The 21,880-nt window shown below is 40.9% G+C and overlaps 1 protein-coding gene across 1 annotated transcript in view; it reads left to right on the top strand.

Annotated features, from left to right (window-relative positions):
- Positions 1 to 19,460, top strand: part of LOC106080790 (oxysterol-binding protein-related protein 9) — a 115,445-nt gene extending 95,985 nt beyond the window's left edge. Inside the window, exons 9-15 of the mRNA XM_013242352.2 lie at positions 1,474 to 1,575; positions 1,654 to 1,828; positions 1,884 to 2,019; positions 2,090 to 2,176; positions 14,143 to 14,264; positions 18,376 to 18,481; positions 18,560 to 19,460. Of these exons, the coding sequence (XP_013097806.2) occupies positions 1,474 to 1,575; positions 1,654 to 1,828; positions 1,884 to 2,019; positions 2,090 to 2,176; positions 14,143 to 14,264; positions 18,376 to 18,481; positions 18,560 to 18,646 (815 nt within the window). The 3' untranslated portion in view covers positions 18,647 to 19,460. The remainder of the gene's footprint in view (positions 1 to 1,473; positions 1,576 to 1,653; positions 1,829 to 1,883; positions 2,020 to 2,089; positions 2,177 to 14,142; positions 14,265 to 18,375; positions 18,482 to 18,559) is intronic.
- The last annotated feature ends 2,420 nt before the right edge of the window (positions 19,461 to 21,880 follow it).

Genomic DNA, 21,880 nt, shown 5'->3' with positions numbered 1-21,880 from the left:
GGCTCATAAAAGCTACATTTATTATCCGATTTTGCTGAAATTTGGAACAGTGAGTTGTGTTAGGCCCTTCGACATCTTTCTTTAATTTGGCCCAGAATGGTCCAGATTTGGATATAGCTGCCATATTGACCGATCTCTTGATTTAAGGTCTTACGCCCATGAAAGGCGCATCTTATAGACCGATCCATCGATTAAGGATCTTAGGCTCATAAAAGCCACATTTATTATCCGATTTTGCTGAAATTTGGAACAGTGAGTTGTGTTAGGCCCTTCGACATCTTTCTTTAATTTGGCCCAGAATGGTCCAGATTTGGATATAGCTGCCATATTGACCGATCTCTTGATTTAAGGTCTTACGCCCATAAAAGGCGCATTTATTGTCCGATTTTGCCAAAATTTGGGACAGTGAGTTGTGTTAGGCCCTTCGACATCCTTCTTCAATTTGGCTCAGATCGGTCCAGATTTGGATATTGCTGCCATATAGACCGATCTCTTGATTTAAGGTTTTGGGCCCATTAAACGCGCACTTATTGTCCGATGTCGCCGAAATTCGGGACAGTGAATTGCGTTAGGCCATTCGAAATACTTCTGCAATATGGCTCAGATCGGTCCAGATTTGGATATAGTGGCCATATAGACCGATCTCTCGATTTAAAGTTTTACGCCTATAAAAGGCGTATTTATTGTCCGATGTATCCGAAATTCGGGACAATGAGTTAAGTTAAGCCCCTCCACATATATCTGCAATATGGCACAGATCGGTCCAGATTTGGATATAGCTGTCATATAGACCGATCTCTCGATTTAAGGTTTTGGGCCCATAAAAGCAGCATTTATTATCCGATGTCGCCAAATTTGGGACAGTGAGTTAAGTTAAACCCCTCGACATATTTTTGCAATGTGGACTAGATCGAACAAGATTTGGATATAGCTGCCATATAGACCGATCTCTCGATTTAAGGTTTTGCGCCCATTTTATTGTCCGATGTCGCCGAAATTTGGGACAGTGAGTTGTGTAAGGCCCTTTGACATTCTTCTTCAATTTGGCCCAGATCGGTTTAGATTTAAATATAGCTGCCATATAGACCGATCTCTCGATTTAAAGTCTTGGCCGCATAAAAGGCGCATTTATAATCCGATTTCACTAAAATTTGACACAGTGACTCATGTTAGGCTTTTCGACATCCGTGTCGTTTATAGTTCAAAAAATCCCAATATTTTGTTATACGCAATTGAACAATGACTTATACTTATTAGTATTTGGTCCAAATCGGAACATATTTCAATATAGCTGCTATGGGGCATAAGGTATGCATTTTTCACCGGGTTTTAACGAAAGGTGGTTTACATATATACCCGGGGTGGTGGGTATCCAAAGTTCAGCCCGGCCGAATTTAACCCCTTTTTACTTGTTTTAATTTTTTTATATTTATCTATCTAAAATTTTCTCAACATTCACCCTACTTTTTTTAGGAGAATCATCCGAAGAAGAAAAAGTCACCGATGGACCTGTACCCTGGTGCCGAAGAAATCAACTTACATTTCTAGCCGAACAAGTTTCACATCATCCGCCAAGTATGTAAACACTATGATCTCCTTTGCAAAGGAAAATTTCTCTAATAATTTCCCCCTCTCCTCTCTTCCTTCTTTAAGTATCTGCATTTTATGCCGAACATTACAATAAGAAAATCACATTCTCTGCCCATGTTTGGACGAAATCGAAATTTCTTGGACTATCCGTTGGGGTACACAATATCGGCGAAGGTGTAGTTACTCTAGTCGATTATGGTGAGGAATACATTGTGACTTTTCCCAATGGTTATGGCAGGTTAGAGATTAGCGATAGCAACGCGAGACAGTGATCAATTTGAAGTTTTTCTTAGATCCATACTTACAGTGCCCTGGATAGAGTTGGGCGGTTCAGTGGAAATAAAATGCCCCCAAACCGGTTATTATGCTAATGTGGAGTTCTTAACCAAACCATTTTATGGTGGTAAACGTAACAAAGTCACTGCTGAGGTAAAATTTTTATGCAGAAATTAATCGAATTTTATTTTTCGTACTAAAGATATCTGTTCATTTTTTTCAGATTTACTCTCCAAATGAAAAGAAACCATTTGTCTCAATAGCTGGTGAATGGAGTGGTCTAATGGAAGCCAAATGGCACGATACAAATGTAATGTATACAACAATTTATTTGCATATGTGAATGTTGTTCATTGTATTGCTGTGGATATGCATAGAATTTTAGCATATTTAAAAAAAATGTTAAACAAGTAAGAGCGTGCTAAGTTCGGCCGGGCCGAATCTTATATACCCTCCACCATGGTCGCATCTGTCGAGTTCTTTGCGCAGTATCTGTTTTTAGGCAAATAAAGTATAATGCATAAGGACGGAGGAGCAGCTTTATCAAGTTATAGTCCGATTCGGGGCTCAAGAAGCGAAATCGGGAGACCGGTTTATATGGGAGCTGTATCAAGCTATAGATCGATTCTGACCATATTGCACACGTATGTTGATGGCCATAAGAGGAGCCGTTGTACAAAATTTGTGCCAAGTCGGATGAGAATTGCGCTCTCTAGAGGCTTACGAAGTCAAGACTCAAGATCGGTTTATATGGCAGCTATATATGCGAAATTTCAGTCAAATCGGACGAGAATTGTGCCCTCTAGAGGCTCAAGAAGTCAAGACCCAAGATCGGTTTGTATGTCAGCTATATCAGGTTATGGACCGATTAGGACCATACTTCACACAGTTGTTGGAAGTGATATCAAAACACTATGTACGAAATTTCAGTCAAATCGGGCGAGAATTGCGCCCTCTAGAGGCTCACGAAGTCAAGACCCAAGATCGGTTTATATGGCAGCTATATCAGGTTATAGACCGATTTGAACCATACTTAGCACAGTTGTTGGAAGTGATATCAAAACACTATGTGCGAAATTTCAGTCAAATCGGACGAGAATTGCGCCCTCTAGAGGCTCAAGAAGTCAAGACCCAAGACTACATTGTATGACAGCTATATCAGGTTATGGACCGATTAGGACCATACTTCGCATAGTTGTTGGAAGTGATATCAAAACACTATGTGCGAAATTTTAGTCAAATCGGACGAGAATTGCGCCTCTAGAGGCTGAAGGAGTCAAGACCCATGATCGGATTGTATGGCAACTATATCAAAACATGGACCGATTTGGCCCATTTACAATCCCAACCGACTTACGCTAATAAGAAGTATTTGTGCAAAATTTCAAACGGCTAGCTTTACTCCTTCAAAAGTTAGCGTGCTTTCGACAGACGGACGGACGGCCGGACAGACGGACGGACATGGCTAGTTCGACTTAAAATTGTCACGACGATCAAGAATATATATACTTTATGGGGCCTTAGACGCATATTTCGAGGTGTTACAAACAGAATGACGAAATTAGTATACCCCAATCCTATGGTGGAGGGTATAAAAAAACTTGGGATGTTTCAAAAATGTTGGTGTACATACTGAAAAAGGTAACCAATGTTTACCCAAGAATTGCTTTGTCGATGCAGCGTTGCCAGATGATAGTCAAAACACCGAAAAGTGAAGAAAATATGGAGAGCTTAAACGCTGATATGCTGTCATTAGATTGAAAAAGATTTTTTTTTTAACAGCAAGAAATGGGATTTTTCATTAAGTAACATAGCAACATTTGATTGAGCGAAAGGGCCTCTATATTCTTGGCTGTCTTTGCAATTTCAGGGGTAGGAACGATTTGACGATACGCTTAATCATCCAGTTTGGTGGGTTGGTTTTGTCTTGGAAGATCCACATCTGTTTGTGCCTGCGACGTATGATTTTGGTCCGAATTGGAGAGAACTCCGTATTCTGGTTCTGTTAGGTTTGCCAGAATAATATCAATCATTTTTAGGTTTCGGTGAGGTAAACCAAGGTATAGTTTGGAGAGAGAATGTCAACACGTCTTGGCTTGTCTTGAGGAAGACACACACTGAAGTGCCTGCAACGTATACTTTTTGCCGGTGCCAATACTAAAGGGAAACTAGTACCCTGGTTCAGTTGGGTTTGTCAGTATGACATCTATTACACTGATCAACAAAATGTATCACAAATTGGAGCGTTATTTTCCAATCTGGCATCAGTTTTCCAAACAGCTTCCATTTTTTAGATACACCTTAGATACACACCCGGGTATTTACCCATTTTTACCCAAAAGCTGGGTATTTATAATTTTGCAGATATCTTGGGTATTAAAAAAAAATTCCAAATTTTCCAATTTCCAATTTTTGATAATTTCGTATTCTTTGTATATAAACCTGACCTTCTGATCTCATAAAATTAGATTTTAGCTATATATAGCTGCTATACAGACCGATCTCCAGACTTAAAGTCTTGAGGCAATAAATTGGTAATTTTTCAACCGATTTCGATGAAATTTGGCACAGTGAGTTCTAGTAGACCCCTATTCATTTCTGTGAATTGCGGTTCAGATCGGACTATATTTGGATATAGGTCGGCCCTATGGACCGACCCCCCGGGTAGATCGGGTAGGGGTCTACCAGAAAACCCTGTGCCAAATTTCATCGAATTCGGGTAAAAAATTTATATTTTATAGCCTCAATACCCTATATCGGGAGATCGGGTATATCACTGTGCCAAATTTTATCGAAATCGGATGGATAAATATCCATCACCCATTTCTACCCATGATTTATCGATTTGATTTGAAATAATTTTTTTTTTAAATTTTTTATGTGGAAAATTAGTGTACAACGTGGCGTATGACGTAAGGCAAGGAGGCATAATTATCGAAAAGTAAACATACGCACCCAAGTCCAATAAATTGTTGGTGCTGAGTTAGAGGTTCTTGCCATATCCTGGGAATTACGAACTTGAAGACATCTCTTCTCCCACTGGCTAATAATAATATAATATGATGAACCCATGCCATGTCCTCACGTATTTTATTATATAAAAGATTAAGTGTTTTTGTTTGTTCGTTCCTTAGAGACTCGAAAACAACCAAACCGATTTTCTTAAAATATTCACAAATTGTGTAGGATGGTTTTCATTCGGTTGTGGGTATTAAAAACGTGTTTTTGGAGAAAAACTATTGCAGGATTTGGATATTACGCTCCAATTTGATTTGGAGCTAGCTACACATGAAGATACCAACCAAGGGACAAACGGATCGTTGTTGTTGTAGCCACATTGGTATGTGAAAGCAGCGATCCTTGTCAAACTCCATAGGTGAACAAGCTCGCTTCGGTCCATAGGACCACCATAGGACACAGGCACTCAATATTTAAGCAAGCCCAGTGCCTCCCGGCCTCTCACTGAGACTCCACTCCATATCGCTGATTATCGACGACTGCAATTGTAGCTATTCCTTATACGAAGCACTCCACTATCATACCCGCTCTTGATCCTAGCGGCTCATACTTGAAAGGGGTCTATAGTGGAACTGTTGATCTAGAGCTTACTTTACTTACATTAATTAGGCTTGACAGAAATGTATTCCTATTGTCGACGACTGCAATTGTAGCTATTCCTTATACGAAGCACTCCACTATCATACCCGCTCTTGATCCTAGCGGCTCATACTTGAAAGGGGTCTATATTGGAACTGTTGATCTAGAGCTTACTTTACTTACATTCATTAGGCTTGACAGAAAATGTGTTCCTCTAGCCGAATGTAGAATAGACTTTCAAGCGCCTCGATCCTTTGCGTTTCTTCTCCAATCTCTGATACCCAGATCCAAGATGTCTCGCTCCACTTGATCACTCCATCGGAGTTTTGGTCTTCCCCTTTTGCCTTCGAAAAGACTTCTTTGCTGGAGCTTCTTCATCTATTCTGACATCATGTCCTAGCCAACGCAACCGTAGTATTTTGAGGTGTTTATCTATGCATTCGTCGTCATACAGCTCGTGGTTCATACGGCTCCTATATTCTCCATTAACGCCGACTGGTTCATATATTTTACGAAGGATTTTGCTGCCAAATATTATCAGTGTCTTGTATAGTGTAATTTTCGTCTGCTCCGCAGCTGCTTGTTTAATCCAAAGTAGCATCTGTTCACCAATATTATGCTTCGTTTTATTTCAAAACTGGTGTCATTTCTTTCGGTTATGGCGGTGTCGAGGTAGATGAAGTTGCTGACTATCTCATAATAATATATCTCATAATATAATTGATATAATCCACTTTGGCTTACCTCCATTTACTGCCAAACCCATTTTCGTTGATTCTCTTTCCATATTTTCAAAGGTTGCTATTGCTTCTTCCGGTGACCGACCCATAATATCGATGTCGTGGGCATGGGTGAGTAGCATATGTTTCCTTGTAAGTAGTGTGCCATGCATATTCATACCGGCTTCTCGTATAATCTTCTCCAGCAGGATAGGTTATCTCGCTGTCTGCATTCTCGTTTGGTATTGCACGGTTCGGAGAGGTTCTTCCCTATTTTAACTGAGCAAGCGTCATCCTACATCAGTTTTGCGGGAATAACAAACTCAGACATGGCTTGAAATACCTTTGAACGTATAGGGCGATCGAAGGCGGTTTTGTGGTCAACGAAAAGATTTTTGGTGTTGATCTGTCCTTCTCGTGTCTTTTCCAGGCGCAGTGTAAACAACAACAAGTGTAATCGATTGTGGATTTACCAGGTCTAAACCCACAGTGATAGGGCCCAATTATTTCGTTGAGTTTATACTTTAATCTTGCACACAGTGCGCTCGATAGTATCTTGTATGCGATGGGAAGGAGACTTATAACTCTGTTGTTGTTGTTGTTGTTGTAGCCGCATTTTCATGTGGAGGTGGCGATAATCGTCAAGCTCCTGTGCCGGTGCCGCCCGACCTCTTACTGAGACTCTCCGCTCGATACCGCTGAATGTACGCGACTATCGTTGCAGCTACTCCCTATGAAGTATTGCACTATCCGCAACCTATGGATGCGCCTGGTAGCTCGCATCTAAGCTTCTCGTGACAGCAATGAACACCACACATCTGCTCACAGCTATCCCGTGCCGGAAATGCCTATCTAAAGACATTGTGCGTTCGCCAACCCTAGAGTGGAACTAGGTGTTACTGCCCCCCAAGGTGGGCAGTAAGTTTAGCACTCATAAACCTCCTATTAGCATAGAGATCATATCATAGGCAGACAATTGAACGATAATGACTTCTGATGCCCATTTTTAAAGGCATATGCTTTAGATTAAACGTCTATCTTACAGATCTTCCGGCTAATTTCGCTGCAAGAAACTTTAAGATAATCGCCACTAAATCTTTGGCCACATTGGCAGCAGAAGTAAGCCTACAGTTGAATGTGAGTATGGATTCTGTCTACCAACTATTCCAAAAATACCTGATATCACATTTGGCAGCCTTTACAAGTTATTAGCAGATGCTATTGAAATTTGCTTGTTGCCAGCATTTGGGGAGCAAGCGAAGACAGCTTGTTAACTACTTATAAGACAATTGATCGGTCTGTGGTAAACTATGGAATGCCATTAGGTTAGGTTAGGTTTAAGTGGCAGTCTGCCATCAGACTCACTTAGACATTTTCGTCCATTATGATACCACAAGAGTAGAAGAAGCAAGATGCCTTCTAGTTTCTACCGCTGAACCATCGCTTTAAAAAGCCCAATGTTCACATTCGCTAATCAGACAGGTTCTCAAAGAAATGAGAACCTAAAGTGGAACTCCTTCTAACTGCTAGGGCGGGACAAACACACAGAAGGTGTTCTATAGTCTCTTCTTCCTCGATGTCCCTACAACTTCTGAAAAAATCGTTGCCGGCAATCTTCAGTCTGTCAGCATGATTCCCGATTACACAGTGACCTGTCATGACGGACACTATGACTGAGACGTCTGTTCTAGCCAATGACAGCAAAGCGGTAGACCTCTTCAAGTCTAGATTAGGCCACAGAGCTTTGAAATGCTCACATCCCCCTCTTTGTGACCATTTGCCATTCGTTGTCCTTCGGGCCTGGTCCTGAAAACTTAGCTTACATGTCGCTAGAGGCATACCCACAGATTTCAGTATCCCTGGAATGTGTAGGGTAGTTTCTAGTCTCGCAAGCTCATCCGCTCAATGTCCCTACAACTTCTGCAAAAGTCGTTGCTGGCAACCTTCAGTCTGTCAGCATGTTTCCCGATTAGACAGTGACCTGTCATGACGGACACAATGACTGAGACCTCTGTTCTAGCCCATGACAGCAAAGCAGTAGACCTCTTCAAGTCTAGATTAGGCCACATAGTTTTGGAACGCTCACAGCCCCCTCTTTGTGACCATCTATCATTCGTTGTCCTTCGGGCCTGGTCCTGAAAACTTAGCTTACATGTCGCTAGAGGCATAGCCACATATTCCAGTATACCTGGAATGTGTAGGGTAGTTCCTAGTCTCGCAAGCTCATCCACTTTACAATTCCCTGGGATATCTCTGTGACCCGGCACCCAGAACAGGCGAATTTTGAACTGTTCAGCCATCTCGTTGAGAGATCTGCGACAGTCGAGGGCGTTTTTTGTGTTCAGAAATACGTTGTCCAGGGATTTAATGGCTGCCTAGTTGTCTGAGAATATATTTATGCCAATCGTCGTAATGACATTATATCTTAGCCATTCCACCACTTCCCTAATTGCAAGGATCTCTGCTTGATACACACTGCAGTGGTCGGGTAACCTTTTCGATGTGACCACTTCTAGATCTTTAGAGTACACCACAAAGCCCACTTGGTCGTTTAGTTTGGAATTATCCCTAGGGAATCATCAGGTAAGGTCTAATCCACACTGCCTGGAACATCGAATATTGTATGAAGGATAACACAGTGCCCGTAGCCGCGACATGATAAATGAGAAAGCTCTCTTAACCTCATGGCAGTGGTCGCGACATTTTGGGTAGCCGTAATATCCAGAGTCATAAGATGTAGCATTAAATTCAGTGCATCAGATGGTGTCGTCCTCAGTGCGGCAGTGATCACAAACAAGCCATCCTTTGTATCCGGTTAAGTATTGAGCAGTAGGTGGACTTTTGAAGCGCCGTCCACCAGACCACAACACCATATAGCATTATAAGTCTGAAAACTGTAGTATATACCCAATGCATAACAGGCGGACTAAACCATCATCAATGGATACTATACGATTTATGTTTATTGGGTCTAAATCATATCGTTAGTTTTTAAAATAATCTCGGAAGGATCTACTGACATCACTGTTTCGACAAAGTCATTAAAACAAAAATGTCTAAATCTTGTTTTATTTATGCTAAAATCCAAAAATATGTTAATATCCCCACTAAGTAAATATTTGTTGCGATTTGGTACAATGCAATGATAACATTCTTGATAAATGATTCGCTAAAAATAGATTTAATTTTATATATGTATGAGTTGATGCTTGTATAATTGTTCAACTACTTTCAAAACCGATTCCAATGTTCAAGTAAGTAAGGTATACATTTGTCCATACCTTAAGAAAGCTAAATATATTCAGGTTTTATGGAACAACGCAGGTCATTTAAGACGAACTAGGTCATTCAAATTGAAAATAATCTAACCAGCAGAGATTTTTTCTTCTGTCAGCCAACACGCAGGGGATGTCTCCTATGAATGCAGTGCATTGCGTTGACGAGAGGAAATTAGGAATTGGAGGGGAGAAAAGGATGTAGTGCTTATTGACATTTGTCTTGAATCTTAGGATGTCAAAGGGGGAGGGAAAAATATTAGCCGGAAGTCGATTCCACATACGAACGGTTCGGGCGAAAAAAGAATTCCCTCTATAATGCATTGTGCGATCCGCTGCGCAATCAATTACAAACGGGTGTGAGTTCCTGGAATGTCTAGTATCCCTGACAAACATCCTTACATCAGGAATAAGAATATGAATATCAGACGAGCACACCCCATGAAAGTACCGATAGAGCAGCGCTAAACAACCCACATTGCGACGATGCTGAAGAGAGGCAATAGAGTTGGATACCCCACTGTCCCCAATCAATGCCATCGCTCTCCTCTGTAGACGGTCTAGTAGCTCCAGGGATGATTCTGAAGCACCAGCCCATACATGTGAGTTGTACTCCATTTTCGGCCTTAGGAAAGTGGTGTGGCTATTGAGAAGATCAGACAGAGTGAAGTAATTCTTACACCGTTTAAGGAAGCCTAAACACTTGAATGCTTCTTTCGACACTTCAAATACATGTCCAACGGACATCACTTTGTATTTTCATGCCCAGAACATCAAGAGCTTCTGTTTGTCCCCAATCAACGCCATCGGTCTAGTAGCTCCAGGGATGATTTTGAAACTCCATCCTATACATGTAAGTTGTACTCCATTTTCGGCCTTATGAAAGTGATGTAGATGTTAAGTAGATCGAACGGAGTGAAATAATTCTTACACCGTTTAAGGAACCCTAAACACTTGAATGCTTCTTTCGACACTTCAAATACATGCCTAGCCGAACGGACATCACTTTATATTTTCATGCACAGAACATCAAGAGCTTCTGATTGCTCAACATCTACACCTTTGATAGACAAAGATGATCGTAATGGGTCAGCGAATCGTTTGTGTGACAACAAGCAGCACTGAGTTTTCCGTGCATTAAACTCTACTCGATTCGTTCGACCCCACTCAGAAATGGCCAGCAAATCCTGGCAGAGTGTATCGTCCATAACCCGCCTCTTGTCCTCAATCTCTCGAAGACTCGGCCTATGATCGAATGAGTACGAATGGCAGAGATAACTGTCATCCGCAAATGAGTAGATCGGATTCGATGTCTGACCCAATAGATAGTTGATGAAAATAAGAAAAAGAGAAGGGGAAAGAAAGTTTGCCCCTGTTTCTTAGTGGAATGTTCATGGGCAAAATTAGCATTTTTTGAAGGAGAAAAAACAGAGCCCTGGGGTATACCTGCGGTCAATTTATGCTCATTGGATGAGAACCCATCTATAACGACTCGAATAGCGCGATCTCTGAGACAGCTCGAAATAAATCGAACGAAGCCATTACTGACACCAAATGCGACAAGCTTTGATAGTAGTGCACTGTGCCAAACCCTATCAAATGCCTTGGAGATATCCAGAGCCACAACCTTACTCTCACCAAACTAATGGGTTGAGCGATCCTTAACGTTCCGACAGATGTGCCATAAGGTCGCCCGTAGAGCGATTTCTGCGGAACCTATACTGTTGGTAGTTAAGAAGGCCATTAGACTCTAAATACCTCACAAGATGGTGATTAACCATGCTCTCCATGACTTTGGAGAGAGCGGAGCATATCGCAATTGGCCGATAATTCGCAGGGTTGTTTGCCTCACCCTTCTTGGGTATTGGCTGAACGTTCGCAAGCTTCCAACGCGCCGGGAAGACTTCCGCACGGTAGACAAGATTGAAAAGGTTGCGTAATGGACGAGCGAACGTCGAAGAACACATGCGTAAGACAAGTGTTGATATGCCATCCGGGCCCGGGCATTTATTTACATCTAGATCCTCGAGAAGAACCCTTTTAACTCCACGAGTTCGAAAAAATATTTGGGGCATGACATCAGATACATTTTTGATTGAGGGGAGTGGTTGATTGCTACCCGGCAGCGAAGAGTTTCCTCCAAATATATCAGCCAACAGGTTAGCCTTATCAACCGCTAAGAAGGCTATTAGACTCTAAATACCTCACAAGATGGTGATTTACCATGCTCTCCATGACCTTGGGGAGAGCGGAGTATATCGCAATTGGCCGATAATTCGCAGGGTTGTTTGCCTCACCCTTCTTGGGTATTGGCTGAACGATCGCAACCTTCCAACGCTCCGGGAAGACTCCCGCACGGTAGGCAAGGTTGAAAAGGTTGCGTAATGGACGAGCGAGCATCGAAGAACACTCGCGTAAGACAAGTGTTAATATGTCATCCGGGCCCGGGGATTTATTTACATCTAGATTCTCGAGAACCCTTTTAACTCCACGCGTTCAAAAAAATATTTGGGATATGACACCAGATACATTTTCGATTAAGGCGAGTGGTTGATTGCTATCCGGCAGGGAAGAGATCCCTGCAAATATATCTGCCAACAGGTTAGCCTTATCAGTTTCTGCGATTTCTAAATACCTCACAAGATGTTGATTAACCATGCTCTCCATGACCTTGGAAAGAGCGGAGCATATCGCAATTAGCTGATAATTCTCAGGGTTGTTTGCCTCACTCTTCTTGGGTATTGGCTGAACGTTCGCAACCTTCCGACGCGCCGGGAATACTCCCGCACGGTAGGCAAGGTTGAAAAGGTTGCGTAATGGACGAGCGAGCGTCGAAGAACACTTGCGTAAGACAAGTGTTGATATGTCATCCGGGCCCGGGGATTTATTTACGCCTAGATTCTCGAGAAGAACCCTTTTAACTCCACGAGTTCGAAAAAATACTTGGGGCATGACGCCAGATACATTTTCGATTGAGGGGAGTGGTTGATTGCTATCCGGCAGGGAGGAGTTCCCTGCAAATATATCAGCCAACAGGTAAGCCTTATCAATTTCTGCGATATCTAAATACCTCACAAGATGATGATTAACCATGCTCTCCATGACCTTGGAGAGAGCGGTGCATATCGCAATTGGCCGATAATTCGCAGGGTTGTTTGCCTCACCCTTTTTGGGTATTGGCTGTAGAGGTGAGTGGTTGATTGCTATCCGGCAGGGAAGAGTTCTCCGCAAATATATCAGCCAACAGGTTAGTCTTACCGGGTCAGTGAACGTTTGGTCATCCTTAACAAGAGTTGGAATAGATGAAGAACTACCCTTTACTCTTTTCACGAACGATCAAAAGCTCTTACTTGCTCGTGTAAAAGCAAGAACCTTAGTACGCTGACGCTGTTCGTAAAGAAATTTCTCTCGCCTAAGCACATTGGCACACGAAGATCTTGCCTGCTTGCGCAGCAGTTCAGTATTAGCATTTTTATCCAACAGGTTAGCCTTATCAACCGGGTCAGTGAACGTTTGATCATCTTTAACAAGAGTTGGAATAGATGAAGAACTACCCTTTACTCTTTTCAAGAACGTCCAAAAGCTCTTACTTGCTCGTGTAAAAGCAAGAACCTTAGTAGGCAGACGCTGTTCGTAAAGAAATTTCTCGCGCCTAAGCACATTGGCACACGAAGAAGATCTTGCCTGCTTGCGCAGCAGTTCAGTATTGGCATTTTTATCCAACAGGTTAGCCTTATCAACCGGTTCAGTGAACGTTTGATCATCCTTAACAAGAGTTGGAATAGATGAAGAACTACCCTTTACTCTTTTCACGAACGACCAAAAGCTCTTACTTCCTCGTGTAGACGTTTTTACTTCCTGGTGCGTGTACGCAAACGCTGTTCGTAAAGAAATTTCTCGCGCCTAAGCACATTGGCACACGAAGATCTTGCCAATATCGACAACCTTAACATACTGGGATTTTGAGGTTGTCGATATTGGTGATGTAACACTGCAAACCTAATATCTGATCTTGATTTATATTCCACCATGTTATCGGTTTTGAAAGTAGCTAAAGAAAAAGTACTGATAATTGAGTTTGTGACTGTCCTAGATTTTAATGTTGTTTATGCTAATGGTGTTAATTGTATGATTGTGTCTATTTGTAAGTTGCTTTTATATATTGTTATTGTCTTACTAACCCATTTCTATGTTCTTGTTTGTTTGATGAACTTTCTTTTTGTTAATATGTAACTTTCCCATTGTATTTCCTAAATCCCAATTACTAAGAAGGCTTACCGTTCCATTTACAAAGAAAAGCAAAAATCCCTACTCTCTCTCTCTCTATCTCTCTCTTGCTATCAATCTCTATCACTGTCTCCACCAACTATCATTATCATCAGCATCCTGTAACTGTCGATTACTTGTACTTCTCTCTTAAATATTCTGGTCAAATCTCTGTGTTTATCTAGAAAATTAAATCTTTTAAAGCCTTTGGAGCTCCTTTGCTATATACCGTTGTCCGTTCACCACGGAGTTTTCTTACTATTTATTATTTCTTCTTTGGTTTATTGGTCATATTCGTAACTATTTGCATTTGTAAAATTTAGAGTATTTTTTTGTATCTGTGTATGGTGTAATAATGACTGTGGCCATGTTCTTGAATTTGGTTTTTAATTTTCATGTGAAAATTTTTAATTTTCTAGAAAACTGAAGTGTTTGTTGATGTAAATCGTATACCAATATTTAAGAAACAAGTTCGGCCAATCGTTGAACAAGAAGAATATGAATCACGACGCGTGTGGAAGGAAGTAACCGCTGGACTCAAGTAATACTCATTTTATTTCACTTATATATTTATTTGTAGATAATTGAATCATTTTCTATGATATTTGATGCAATCGAATGTGAATTAGTAGTAAAATCTTTTTTTTGCAAAAAAAAGCCTTAAATCATTTTCGATTGCAAGCAAATCATCTGTCTCATTTCATCAGTATTTACCACATACATATGAAGTTATTTGTGAATTTTAAATGAATATATTAAAAAAAAAAGTTCGGCCGTGTCGAATCTTATATGCCCTCCTCCATGGATGTCATTCGTCAAGTTCTTTGCCCGGTATCTCTGTATAAGCAAACAAAGGATAATGGATAATTATTGCTATGCTATATCAGGTTATGGTTTTTATATTGGAGACCCTAGTAGAAGTCATTGTGCAAAATTTCAGTTGAGTCGGATAAGAATTGCGCCCCAGAGGTCCTCAAAAAGTAAAATCGGGAGATATGGGAGCTATATCAGCTTATGGAACTAATGAGATCATATCTGGCACGTATACGGAAGGTCTAATAGGAGAAGTCGATGTGCAAAATTTCATCCCAATCAGATAAGAACTGCGACCTCTAGGGGCTCAAGGAGTGCAATTGGGAGATCGGTTTATGCGAGAGATATATCAGGATTTAGAACATACTTCACACGTATATTGGAGGCTATAGGAGAGGTCATTGCGCAAAATTTCAGCTAAATCAAAAAAGAATTTATATGAGAGCTATATGAGCATTTGTAGAGATGGGTCATGGGTAAATACCCAAAAAGTATTTACCCGGTAAATTGGGTAAATACCCGTGTATTTACCCATTTATTCCCAAAAGCTGGGTATTTATAATTTTGCAGATATCAAAATTTACCAAAAATTGTTTGATGATTTCGTATTCTTTGTATATAAACCTGACCTTTTGATCTCATAAAATCGGATTTTAGTTATATATAGCCGCTATATAGACCTATCTCCAGACCTAAAGCCTTGAGGCAATAAATTGATAATTTTTCATCCGACTACCATCCATTTATTACCCAAATTCAATTCAATGACAGCGAGTTCTGGTAATGCTTTAAACCTTTTTTGTAGAATATCGTCCAGATCAGACCATATTTGGATATAGCTGCCATATAGACCGATCTCCCGATATAGAGTATTGAGCCCATAAAGGAGCATTTTTCATCCGATTTTGATGAAATTTGGCACAGCGATTTCTGGTACCCATAAACAAATTAAATTTCACAATTTTTGTTTGTTTCTCTTTCGAGACGAGCTCAATGATCGGAGATTCTCTTTGCAAATGGAAATTGTATAATTTATCCCTTAAATTGAATATGACACGATATTTTTTCAAGGAAAGGTTTCTAACTTTATTCAATTGTCTCTTTGCGCTTGCCCGAAAAAAGCCAACATTGCAGAAGCATTGTTAGCTATAATAGAGGAGACGTAAGCCACACGTAATTTTGTCCTCTTTCAGTAGGTTAGGTTAGATTAGGTTTAAGTGGCAGACTGCCATCAGGCTCACTTAGACGTTTTCGTCCATTGTGATATCACAGGAATAGAAGAAGGAAGATGCCTTCTACCGTAAAACCATCCTGATCGCTGTAAAAAGCCCAATAACTTGCGAATGTTCACATCCGCTAAATCAAAGAAATGAGAACCTAAAGTGAAACTCCTTCTGACTGCCAGTGCAGGACACACTCACAGAAGGTGTTTTATAGTCTCTTCTTCGATGTGCTCACGGCTTCTGCAAAAGTCGTTACTGGCAATCTTCAGCCTGTCAGCATGTTTTCTGATTAGACTGTGACCTGTCATGACGGACACAATGGCTGAGACGTCTGTTCTTGCCAGTGACAGCAAATCGGTAGACCTCTTCAAGTCTAAATTAGGCCACATAGTTTTCATTTGTTGACCTTCGGACCTGATCCTGAAAGCTTAGCTTACATGGCGCTTGAATATGTAGGGTAGCTCCAAGTCTCGTAAGCTCGTCCGCTTTACAATTCCCTGGGATATCTCTGTGGCCCGGGACCCAGAACAGGTGAATTTTGAACTGTTCAGATGGTTGAGAGGTCTGCGACAGTCGAGGGCGGTTTTGTGTTCAGAAATACGTTCTCCAGGGTTTTCATGGCTGCCTGGCTGTCTGAGAAGATATTTTTGCTAATCTCGTTATGGCATTATATCTTAGTAATTTCACCATCATCTATTACTATTACCAGGGATATCGTATCCTTTAGCTTCTCGACAGTGGTCGCTGCAACTTGTCAAGCCACAATGCCCAGAGATATAAGTCGTAGCATTAAATTCAGTGCATTAGATGGTTTCATCCTCAGTACGGCTGTGATGCACAAACAAGCCACCCTTTGAATCCGGTTGACTATTGAACAGTAAGTGGACTTTTGAAGTGCCGTCCACCAGACCACAACACCATACAGCACGGTATAACTGTGAGCACCACACAGGCTGGGACTTTGAGGTCCGATCTGTGTGGTGTTCAATGCTTTCACGGGAAAGCATTGTCCACAGCTTGCGGATAGTGGAATGCTCCATACGAAGTAGCTGCAACGGCAGTCGCGGATAATCAGCGGTTACGAGCGGAGAGTCTCAGTGACAGCCCGGGCGGCACCGGCTCTTGCACAAATACTGAGTGCCAATGGTGATCGACATGACAAGGTGAGTTAATGGCGCCTTTAAATATCCAATGTCCACCGTGTTCCCACGGCGATCGGTCCTTTGGACCGGAACGAGCTTGCTCACCTTTAGTAGCCTGACGAGGATCTCTACCTCCACATGAAAATGTGGCTACATCAACAACAACAACCATATATCACACCCGGCACGGGATAGCTGTGAGCACCACACAAGCTGGAACATTGAGGTCCGATCTGTGTGGTGTTCATTGCTGACACGAGGAGCTTAGCTGCGAGCTACCGGTCGCGTCCACAGGTAGCGGGAAGTGCAATGCTCCATCCGGAGTAGCAGTAATTGCAGTCGCGAACAATCAGCAGTATCGAGCGGAGTTTCTCCATGAGAGTTCGAGTGGCACCGGCTCTTGCGCCCATACTGAGTGCCTACGATGCTCGATATGACAAGGCGAGTTATTGGCGCCTTTAAAAAACCAATGGCCACCCTGTTCCCGCGGTGATCGTTCCTTTGGACCGGAACGAGCAGTGCATCAGAAGATGTCGTTCTGAGTGCGGCTGAAGCGCACAAACAAGCCATCTTTTAGATTCATCTGAGTATTAAACACTGGTTGGAATTTTGAAGCGCCGTCCACCAGACCACAATACCATATAGCATGTCATGGAATAGCTGTGAGCACCAAGCAGGCTGGAACATTAAGGTCCGATCTGTGTGATTTTTATTGGTGTCACGAGAAGCTTAGCTGCTACTGGGCGCGTCCACAGGTTGCGAATAGTGAAATGCTCCATATGGAGAAGCTACAATGGCAGTCGCGGACAATCAGCGGAGTGATAGGCCGGGAGACATTGGGTCTTACACAAATGCTGAATGCCTATGATGCTCTATACAACAAGGCGAGTTATTGGCGCCTTTAAAAAGCCAATGGCCACCCTGTTCCCGTGCCGGTCGTTCCTTTGGACCGGAACAAACTTGCTCACCTACAGGAGCTTGACGAGGATCGTCACCTTCACATGAAAATGTTGTTACAACAACAACCATATACCATTTTAGGTCTGACAACTGCAGTATATGCCCAGTGCAAGGCGCGCTGTTCAAACCCCTCAACTTTTGACAATGGCTCTCTTGCAACAAAATACCCAGGTAATTTGGGCTTTCTGTAAATGGAACATTCTCTCCTCTCAAGGAGACAGGTCCCACCGTAGGTAACTTGTAATAAATTAAACTTTAAATAACTAATAACCATAACGTTCCGGCGGCAATCGGTCCTATTGATCGGAACGAGCTTGCTCACCTATGGTGCTTGGCTAGGATCGGATCGCTACCTCCACATATAAAAGTGGCTACAACAAAAACATTACATTACTAGTATGGAGATTTTTTTATATTCAGTCTTATAAATAACTTCATATGGTGGAAAACTGTAAAAAACCCATAATTCCACTCTGTACTAATTCTAATTTTATTAATTTTTATCTACGCCAAGATTCAATGACATTGAAAAGGCAACCAATGCCAAATGTAAAGTTGAACAAATACAACGAGATGAAGCCAAGGCCCGTAAGGAAACTGAGATTTCATGGGATCATAAGGTGCGTTAACTCAAAATGTTGCATTTAACACAAAATGAATAAAAACAACTAAAAATCCCTTTTGTTTTGTTTTTACAGTATTTCACAGCTGTTGGTGAAAATTGGATATATACGAAACCGCTCAGTCAACGTCTGTATCTGCAGGAAAAAGAAGGCCAGAGATAATAAAGCGAGTCTCAGAACTAAGCGCTGTTTATAGAGGAATGCTAAATGTTGTAAACAAACAAACACACCAACAACACATACATACATAAGTACATCGCCCACAACTCTCAGAATCTAAAACTCGTTCAAGCAACTTGAACAACACCGCCGCTCTTTCTCCCGTTCTCATATCACTCTTTGTACGAATGCCGCCAAACCAAAAACAACAACTAAAAGATAAATATGAAAAGAAAACAAAAACAAAAACAATGCAACATGAAGGCAATTTTGTTTAAGAAGATAAAAGTTACAAAAATATTATTGCATTAAAGATGCAAGGAACACAAAAGACATTATCATCATTGCTAAACACGATCATTTAAATTATTATTGTTAAAAAAATACTAAAACAAATTCACAGTAAACAACAAAAGAAAATCTTTTGAGAACAACAGCAAGGCTAGGCTCCTTTGATTTTTATGAAGGACCAAGGCCAAACATATTATCGAAAGTTATTGTTAACACAACAACAAAAAACAACAACAACAATATTAGTATTAATGTAAACTACAACAAGAATTATAAATAAATATTTAAACTATAAATAACTGAAATGAAAACGAAGCAACAAATTAAACACAAATCTGTAAAATGTTTACACAATCACACCAACACCACCCACACACAAGCAAACGGTTTACTTTATATGAAAAAAAAACAAATATTAATACCTACAACACCCCAGACACCGCCTATACTAACAAAACTGAAACTGATTTAGAAAGAAAACCAATAAAGCTTTTTTTGTATGCTAAGAACACTTTTCAACACACTTACACACCACTGTTTGTATTTACTATTTCCCCCTCTTTTTTTCAACGAACCACACGCCCCAACACACACACACAAATTCCCACACATTCCTTTTCACACCCACTCTAAGTAAGTCTATACAATAACAACTACAATAATAAACAAACAATATTAAGTCTAACTAACAAACGAAAGAATTATTCGAAAAGTAAAACAAAAAAAAACTCAAAAAAATATATAAACGGCAAACAAATAGAAAAAAAATCACAAATAAAAAGCTATTTTTTCATAGAAATATTAAAAAATACAAACTAATAAGAATGCATAAATAAATTTAAATAAATGTTAGTATAGACCTCCTATTAAAATTTAAACAAAAACAAAATAAAGAAAATTACTTTAAAAAATATGCCGAAGAGAGAAAGTCCTTTTTTATCCTCATCGATAATAGAGATTGCTAGAGCAAGTTCAATTCTCATTGGATTGTATTGTGTTGGACTTAGCGTTGCCGTTTTGGGCTTTTTTTTACCAAATTTGGTAGGATTTACTTTCAATAATAAGGGTTTGGACGGATGGTTGGTTTTGCTTGCAACATATGGAAACAGGGATGCCAACTTAGTGCTTTTCGCACTAGATTTGCTGCTTTTTAAATCTTTAAAAACCCGAAAAGTTACCATCTAGTGCCTAGCTTCATAGTTAATGCTTATTACCCTTTTTTGTAAGTTTGAGTTTTTTTGCTGTCCCTTTTGTCACGGTGAGCATTTACTAGTCTATTCCATTTAACATGCATTTTCCCACAAACATTCCATTCAGGAATAGGGGATATGTACTTCTCTCAAAATCAATGAGTGGAGTCCGATTAAGTTTAAGCCTAATCAACAACAACCAATTTTTGCCGAATCTGAACGAAGCGCTGCTTAAAGACACCTCTTCAAAGAAAAGTCTCATATGGTTTTATACATTACAAATGTCGCCAGCATTAATAAGGGGAAATTTTCCAGTGACATTTTTTCTGGCAATCCAACCGTGATTGAACCTCGGTGTTCTGATGGGTCAACCAAATCAACAGATAGACGATGAAATAAAAACATTCGATGGCGACGCCGAATTATTTTTTGTCAATTTGTTCACTTGTCGTGATTTTTTGGTTTTTTACTTATTCCAAGAACAATCCTAATCCTAAAGTAAAGTTCGGGGCGGCCGGTTATATAACCGTATATTGTTAAATTAATAATAACTGTTACAAGAATTTTGCGTGTATTTGGATTAAGTTTACAATTTTGGTCGAATGAGAAGAAATTTGGTAGGTTTTTGAAAATTTTGGTCGGAACATTTTTTTTTTTCTGTAGTGGCAACGCTAGTTGAACTACAGTCATTCATCACGCAATGCGTTCAATGCCAACTGCCAAGTATTTAAACTGAAATGAGAAGCGTACGATACGCAGCAAGGCGGATTTAAAAAGGTGGTCTCACGCAAACAGCTGTTAAAAGCCTGCCAGATTTGACAGCATTAAGATGACAGAATTTTGTTTGCATTGTTTGCCCTTTGTTGTTATCTTCTTTCTCTCATATTCTCTGCTAACGTACGCACACTTTCTGCACACGTACACGCACACACACGCATTTCTTTGTTTGTTGGCAAAATGTCAGCTTGATGGCAACATGGCGATTGGTTTTTTTGTTGTTTTTATGGTTTTTATGTTGTTGTACAAATGAGACAACCTTTAAAATTCATGTGGAGGTGGCGATCCTCGACAAGCTCCTGTAGGTGGGCAAGGTCGTTCCGGTTCAAAGAACCGATCGCCGCGGGAACAGTGTGGCTATTGATTATTTAAAGGCTCCATTAACTCACCTGTTCATATTAAGCATCATAGGCACTTAGTATTTGTGCAAGAGCCGGTGCCGCCCGACCTCTCACTGACATTCTCCGCTCGATACCGCGGATTGTCCGCGACTATCCGCAACCCGTGGACGCGCCGGTAGCTCGCAGCTAAGCTTCTCGTAACAGCAATGAACACCACACAAATCGCACCTCAATGTTCCAGCCTGTGTGGTGCTCACAGCTATCCCGTGCCAAGGTCCTGTAACCAAGCATTGCACGGAACCTTACGGTACTTATCTTGGGCAAGACCTCGGACTGTCGACTGGTCGTTTCCACATCATGTTCTTTGACGTTGCGCTAGACTCTGTTGCAGACGGGCTTTTACAGGTTTTGCGGAAACGAAAAGGAGTCGAGCACCTAGATTCCCGCGAGTTACTTAGCTCACTCGTCATTCGAATTACTTTAGAAGCCTGAAGTGCCAGACTAGATGCGACTCTCATTGATGGGAGCTACTCTCTGGCCCGCCTGGTTCTCTTTCTTTTATTGTTGCTGTAGTAGCCCTTCAGCGAGGGCGATGAGCATTGTTTTTGAGCGTCGAGTTGCGAAAATGAATCTCTGCA

The sequence above is a fragment of the Stomoxys calcitrans genome, chromosome 5, assembly GCF_963082655.1.
Source record: "Stomoxys calcitrans chromosome 5, idStoCalc2.1, whole genome shotgun sequence".
In the NCBI taxonomy this organism is placed as follows: domain Eukaryota; kingdom Metazoa; phylum Arthropoda; class Insecta; order Diptera; family Muscidae; genus Stomoxys; species Stomoxys calcitrans.
Note: the sequence above shows the minus strand (reverse complement) of the source record. Positions and strands in the feature narration are given on the sequence as shown.